Raw genomic sequence first — 7,731 nt, forward strand, 5'->3', positions numbered from 1 at the left:
TGTGTTTTCTGCTCCTTTTTGTTTTATTGTTTTGCATTTTTATTTTATTTGTCTTGGTTGGATCTGTCTTTATATTTTCTGTTATTGCTTTCTATACCTTTATCATGGTTTTTGAAGAGCAATTGTAACTACATAAAACAAAGGACGCAGCATGTTTATGGCCCATATGATCAATTTAATTATATCCCCTTCTCCCAAAAACCATTCCATGTGCAAATGTACACAGCAATAATTAAATACAGTTTGTGACTGTACATTAAAAAAACAAAGGACAGGATTAGAACTTGTTTACTTTTAATATACATTCTCTGATCTTATTACAGCTCCCACAAATTCCCAAATGTTGTATAACGCATCACAAATTAAGGTTATGAATTAAAATCCCCACATTTTCTATGGTGCCGCCAAACAAAATTGTCTCATTTCCACACGCCGGCTCTGAGCATGTGTTATCATTGCAGAGCGAATATTAAATCCAAACCAAATTCAAGGGTATCTCATATATAAAGATAAACACAATAAAGGATTTTAAGTATTGCAATGGTGAGTATTGCTTGGTTTACATAGTTATATCATTTGTACTGTGTCATGCAAAATGCTTCATAGATTAACTACACCGTGTAACTTACAAAACCTTCATTCTCCATTTTACAGTCAATTACAATATCCAGTCTCATCCAGTGAATAATTCAGTAAAATGCACATGCACATCATTCTCACATTGATAAAGTACAGTTTACAATACAATACTTTCAAAAAATAATTGGCCTGGATATATATATGGTTGGCAGAACAGAAGCAGTGATGCGGCAGTGACATGACACTTATGTTGGCATGTTACTGATGCTGTGTATTATCACATCATTTCATTCAGATGTTTAGGCATAGTGCATAAAAATAGATTAGTCATTTCATTAGTTGCCTCGCTTAAAACATCAGGTGAAACAGCAGACCTTTAGTTACATGGCTTGAACATTTTGCAGTCTGTCATTTATTTGGCACATGTTGATATATGCAGAGAAATACTTCCTTTCGCTCTGACTGTAACATGTCTACTTGGCACTGAGATCCACCACCAGGTGCTGGTAGGCCAGGGTGTTGCCTTTGAAGCTGGCAGCCAGCAGCATGTCCTTGTTGTCGACAGATACCAAGCTGAACGCCCGCGGGGCTCTCATGTTGAGCTCCTGGAAGGGCTGAAAGCGCTGAGTGAGGTCATCCCACAGATATACTCTGGAGAAGGAGAAATCACTTCCAAGAATGAGATACTGGCGGAGGCCCACCGTGAAAGGATACACTGACATCGAGCCCCGGGAGGGAAGAGTCTGGATCTCTACGAAACGCTGCCCTTCCCAGCGAAGGATCTTGGAGTCACCAATGAAGCGTGTGAGGCAAAGGTAAAGAACTTTCCTCACCCAAAAGTGCTTAACCATCTGCACATCTGCTAGCTCTGTGATTTGGGAGTAGAAAGCAAACTGCTTCTGGCTTCGGTTCCACTGGTAAACCACCGGCGGCTGAGAGGCGCTGGAGAGAATGAGATGAGGCTTTCCCCCGACATCAAGGAACTCCGCATGTGTGTCCCGATGCCAGGGATGGAGGGACTGGTGGGAGTAGAAACCATTGCTGTTCCAGCGATAAATGCTGGTGGAGCCTGCTTTGGAGCTGTCGGCTACTATAAAGTACCACTCCCCATCCAGCTGAAAGGTGTCCACAAAGTTGGGCTTCCTCACGCGAGTGGTGTCGATGTCTTGGATTTTTACAAAGCGCTGTGGGTCCTCTTCCCACCTGTGATAACATAAAGGTTGTCATAGTATCCCTAAAGCTTTTTACAAAAAAAGGAATAGTTCAACATTTTTGGAAATATGCTTATTCGCCTTTTTGTCAAGAGTTAGATGAGAAAAGAGCACCAATTAACACGTTGTATCTCATTTGTTTAATCTGTACAAAAGCAGCCATTTTACAGGGTGTTATGAGTTGGACTATTTCTTGGTGGGGAGCAATTGTTAGCTGTTTCCAGTATTTATTCTAAGCTAAGCTCATATTCTGCTGGCTCCAGTGACATTTTTTCGGCTTCTGACCATTCAAATCATGTCACATTTACCCCTTTCACACACATTCATGCACTGATTGCAGAGGCTACCAAGGTCCCAACTGCTCATCAGTTCAAAGGAACTAACATTCACACTCACACACCGATGGCACAGCCATGGGTTCAGTATCTTGCCTAACTTATTAACTTTCACATGCAGAGTGAAGGAGCAGAGGATCAAACTGCCAATCTTCTGATTAGTGGTGAGCAGCTCTACCACTAACCCATGACATGAGAGTGGTGTTTATTTTCTCAGCAAATAAGCATACTTTCCAAAATGTCAAGCTACTCCTAAGGGTTTTTTTTAATACCCTTTTAAGACAGGTCACTAGCTGTTCGCAAGATAAAATTGCAAGCCTTACTTGTAGATATGAGATCCACCAAAAAGTTGAGCCACAACCATGTAAAGACTGCTGTTTATCACCACTGGTTTGCAGTACACAGCGGAGCGAGCTGCAAGAGAGATACACAGAAGCCGAAAAGCCATTAGGGTTCATTTTTTAAACATAGAATGGTTCAGTATTTATGCGTTCAAAGCGGGCAACTTACAGGTAATGTTATGAAACCCCCGGAAGACCATCTCCACATGATCCCACACATACAAGGTGCAGAACCCTGAATCAGGCTGAGCAAAGGCCACAAACTGATCCCCATTGAACTCATAGGACTCCACTGACACAGAGTGGAAATGGAAAGTTTCATAAACAGCAAAATCTGTGGGAAGACAACATGGAATTACAATACTTGTTAACCAAGACGCTCTGCCGTGACACCACCTTTTGCAGAGTGTTCGAAAGAGACGAGGTAAAACCTGCGCTGATGCAGTTGAAGTCTCGTGGCGCAAGATCGTGGATTCTGCGTCCCTGGAATTCAAAGGGGCTGGCACAGTAGATGGCAGGAACAGAAGTGTTGGTTTTCTCCATCCAGTCTACCAGCCACTTGATTTTACAGTCACAGTGGAAAGAATTTCCCCGCAGGTCTCTAAATAACAGATAGGGAAGAGAGAAAAATGTCAGTTTGAATCTCAAATGCTCAAGCATAAATCTTCTAAACCTAACAAGAAAGAAAAACAGTTTTGCAGGCGAGTGTGGTAGTCCCCGAAACCCTTAGGGAACCCCAGCAAACCAGTGTTTTGTAGGGACAGATTGTAGGGTCAAAGCTTGCGGGATGTCAAGACACTGTTTTTTTCATTTCAGCGAATGCGCACTTACAAATCAGTGAGGATGTCTAGATGTTTGAAGAGATCTCTTGGCAGCTGCTGCAGGTTGTTGTTTGAGAGAGATCTGAAAAAAAGAAGTAGATAGGCATTATGTCTTGCATATATGTATTTTAGTTTTATCTGGTAGTCCACATCTGTTTTGCAAAGTGACAAATGGTAAACTCCATCTTATTGGCTCAATAAAATACTTACAGATGAGTCAGGGATTTGAGTCCTCTGAAGGTAAACTTTGAAAGAGCCTGAATGTCATTATTCTCAATGAACCTGAGAAGAGAACAAACCACTTATATGTCAGGGAGTGAAGACAGTATGTATTATAGAATTTCGTCGTTCGTTTGGAGAGGAGCTTGTGTTGTCAGTGCAGAGTACAAGAAGAGTGTGACTGTAGTAGCAACTATTTCAGCACAGTCTGCGTCTGCTGGATTTACAATCAGAAGGTAACAGCACACTTCTGGGTTGACAAAGTTAACAAGTTAAAAAATGAAGATGTGACAAAATATAAAATAGATAAATATATATTTTAAGTTTGTATTTAATATCATATTGACATACAATCAGTGTTTTAACAGCGACAAAATAGTTTTTAAAAAAATGAAATGACTCTTAACGGTAAAAGCTCATTTCATGCCTTTAGTTTATGTGATTAAAAACGAGACACTGAGCGCAGCAAGTTATTACAAAGGTCTACATGTCAGCATAATTTGATCCTGTCCTGTCTTTGTTTTGTCTATTGATAGTAGAGGACATACAGCATGTGCAGACTCTTTGGAGGAGGCTGGATATGGGAATATAACTTTATTAGCATGCACAGTGGGTAGCGACGGTGGTAGCAGTGATGCAGTGAGGCCCGATGGCTGGGCTGCAGCCAATGCCAGCAGCTTGGGGCATAGCCATCGCGGAAAGCTGCACACTCCAAACCATCAGCTAACTACTTCCTAAAGCCCATCAATTCACAGAATGGCGTATTCAGCTTTATCACACTATAGAGGCAGTGTGCTTGCTTGTCAAGGGAGGATTTACTATCAGTTTTAATTTTGGCATTTTTGCCATACTGCGGAGTTCAATCCTGAAATCTTACAGTGCAGCCTTGAGCCGGGTTAATTATATTCACTTCTCAGTGATATAAACCTACCAGTTACTGTAACTAATAATTCACAAAGCAAACACTACATGACAGTAAACAAAGAAATGCAGAACTGCAAATATGCTGACAACTTTGCTTTAAAGCGAGTTTTAACAATTATGGCACAACAGTAAATGCTAAAATATTATGTAAAGCAGCAAACCGACTCAGTAATGACAGTTACACAGCAGTATTTATTTAAAATTTGCTAACATTAGCCACAATTAGCTATTGGTCTTCTTTCAAATGTTACATGCCAGCAATCTCATTTAATCTCATACAAAAATATTCCTTCAGGAAAAGATTTTTGTCAGTACATGTACAGTAGTATATAAAAGTATATTTTTATCAATAGCTTCAAAAATCTGGTACACCATAACAGAGTGAGTTAAAAGACTTGCATTGGGTCACATTTAAGTGAGACACTTACAGGTACTGCAGGTGAGACAGACCAGCAAAGGCATCATCAGCAATCATGGTGAATGTGTTGGAGTTCAAAAGCCTGCGTGAAATAGGCAATAATGATCAAGTCACATAGATAGTGTAGTGCATGTCCAACTAAAGCTATACGGCAGCATCAAAACAACTGACATTCATTTAAGTATTTAAAAGAACCTCTTTCATTTGTCTCTGGGCAAATTTAGAGATACTTTTTAAATGAACCATTCCTAAAAAAGACTCAATGTAATAAAAACATTAACAGTTTATGATAAGAATCTAATGTAAATACATAAATACATTTGGAATCTACACAAACACAGACACATACACACACACACACACACTGTCATGAACACACACTCATGATTGCATCTGAGTAGATAAATGGGCCCTTTGTCTCGCAGAGCAGGACTGAAGGGATTCAGTGATTGGCAATGACACTGATACAGAGCCACTTTACTCTCTGCTATGTCACCACTGCTTTCAATAACCATTCATTTCTAGTAGCTGAAGTCCTTTCATTGTCACTGCCAAAACAAAAGATGTCTGCGTGTGCTACGTGTGAATACATGTGTGTGACAGTGAGTGTTGTGACTTTAATAACTGGTCGTGAGAGAGAATTATGAGTTTATGTTGTTTATAACTTGTGACCGTGTGCTGTTGTGGGTCAGGGCACTCACAGGAACTGCAGTAAGTGAAGGTGCGAGAAAGCTCCCTCTGGGATTGTAGTAAAGGCTGCGTTCACCATTGTCCTGTAAAGACAGACAACATCAATTCTCATCAGACAGATGATTACACAGGTGCCAAGTGCTTAGACGTGGGATGTCACGTGCTTCACGTGAAAAATGTCTTCTTCACAACAATAACTGTGTAATTTTTATTTCTTCTGAAGCCCTTCTTTTCTCAGGACATGACCATCCTTGTAGTTTAAATATCAAGGAGGGATAAATCTTTTAAAAAAATCTAGGGCACACAAGTTTCATCTTCACTTCTTTGCTTCTTCTCTATTGTGAAATGAGGGCACCTCCACCAGCCTGCGCTCTGGAATTCCCTTGACTGTTTAAACTTAATATTCAATCCACGGGCAGTGGGGGTCAATATCAGATGCAAGGGAGCACCTCAGCAGAACATACACCTCCCCCCATCAGGTGTTTAGCTTTCCATTTCATTATATGTACTCTATTTATTGGGCGTATCTCTGAACTCTCTTCAAGATTAAATCTCTCGGAGGAGAACATGTCTCCTGCAGTGAGACAGGGGAATCTATTGTTAGTATTCCTCCCTGGAGCTAGACAGGATTTTACTGCTGTGCTCCCTCAGCTAAGTTCAGCATATGGTAGAGAAAAGGGACATTATTATTATTACTATTGTGTAATGCTGTCTGATATACATCTCACTGCCAATGCAAAAGCACATTGCTTAAAAAACATTATTAGGAAACATTCCTATGTTCACTTTTAGATAATAAAAAGACAAGCAGGGATTCAGGCATCATTACATAATGGAGTGTGACATCAGTGATGTAGCCATCTGTACCAGCCTGCATACTGCTGAGACTTCATACAGGTTATAAAAAGATGCTGTTGGTGAGTGAAAGGCACACACTCAAATATTGGACTCACAGAGAGATGATTCCAGGGGGGAAGCTCTTGGGGATAGCCTTGGTATCCACACAGAAGGCACTGTCTTTGGTGCAGGAACAGGTCGCAGGACAGCGGGGTATCTTGGGGGCTCTCCTGGCGTTTGATTCCCTTGGCAGGCAGAGACACAGACACAGAACCGACAAGCACATCAGCCTCATCCATCTCTGTCTGAGCTGCAGCATCCTTGGTCAGGAGGAAATTGAAGCTGTGTGAAGTTTCTCCTCAGTGGCAAGTGGCTTGTTAAGAGGCGATGGTCAACCTGCCCACAACCCCAGCAGTTCTGATAGTGCTGAGCGCAGAGTTGAGAGAAACGGCGTGCGAGAGAGGGGATGGATGGGAGAGAAATTAAGGGAGGGAGGAGGGGGAGTAAGGTTATTCTTGTGGGTGTGGGTGCTCTGCAGCTTCCCTGGATCTGTGCAATCTTTCTCTCTGTCTCTCTCAGGAGCTGCTGCCAGAGTGCACACTGCAGGGATGACGAGCAAGGCTGCTTTCTCCGCACTAGGACCTGTAGGCAGCGTCGCTGACAATGAATTATTTACTATTGCACATGCAGAAAATCTTGAAATAACAGCAGGGAGGGAGAGAGAGAGAAAGTGGTGAGGGGCAAAGGCTCACATCAATGCTGATGGGAGATTATGCTGCCATGTTCTGTGGAGCTCTTATCAGGTGTGAAGTCGTGTCAAGCTGCTGCAGTCATGAGAGCAGACAAGGATGCAGTGGAGAATGTGTGTGCATGCGTTCATGCGTCAGTGTGTGTGTGTGGGAGGGTGTTTATATTCTGGCAGTTTCTAAACAGCAACCAGTGCACTTTGCACTTTGAACATGTGCAAGAAGAAAATAAGAAAGTGGGCCAGATGAAGACAATTTGAATGTTTGTTTTTAAAAACAGTACTACAGTTAAAGGGGTACTTCATTGATTTAGTACTGCACTTCCAATTAGAGACCAAAGAGACCAAAAAAAAGGACTGGTCTAAATCAAAGCAGCAGAATTGAGATATGCTGACTTTTACTTTTTAGTATGGGTAAAAGCTTCACTGGATCCTACAATTCCCATAATGCAGCTCAATAGCATCTTGACCCTCCCCGCCTGGTAAAAGTCTTTCAAGCCTCTGCCTCCAGTTTATAACATGAGCTTTCTATTAAAAATGTGAAGTCTCAAGTCCATTTTTCCTCAAACTTCATTTAAAAAAAAAACTCAGTAAGAGCCACAGAAGAACAC

The 7,731-nt window shown here is 41.5% G+C and overlaps 1 protein-coding gene across 1 annotated transcript; it reads right to left on the reverse strand.

Annotated features, from left to right (window-relative positions):
* Nucleotides 1–277: 277 nt before the first annotated feature.
* On the reverse strand, nt 278–7,196 carry lgi3 (leucine-rich repeat LGI family, member 3). Its single transcript, XM_038702494.1, has 9 exons — nt 6,492–7,196; nt 5,550–5,621; nt 4,859–4,930; nt 3,498–3,569; nt 3,298–3,369; nt 2,898–3,067; nt 2,636–2,800; nt 2,449–2,539; nt 278–1,782 (listed from the first exon to the last, which is right to left on the reverse strand). Exons 1-9 carry the CDS (start codon nt 6,692–6,694, stop codon nt 1,053–1,055), a joined length of 1,647 nt encoding a protein of 548 aa, XP_038558422.1. The 5' UTR covers nt 6,695–7,196; the 3' UTR covers nt 278–1,052.
* Between the last annotated feature and the right edge of the window lie 535 nt (nt 7,197–7,731).

This window comes from Micropterus salmoides, unplaced genomic scaffold (genome assembly GCF_014851395.1).
Source record: "Micropterus salmoides isolate LMB-PRFRI ecotype aquatic unplaced genomic scaffold, ASM1485139v1 Ms_hic_scaffold_7, whole genome shotgun sequence".
Lineage (NCBI taxonomy): Eukaryota > Metazoa > Chordata > Actinopteri > Centrarchiformes > Centrarchidae > Micropterus > Micropterus salmoides.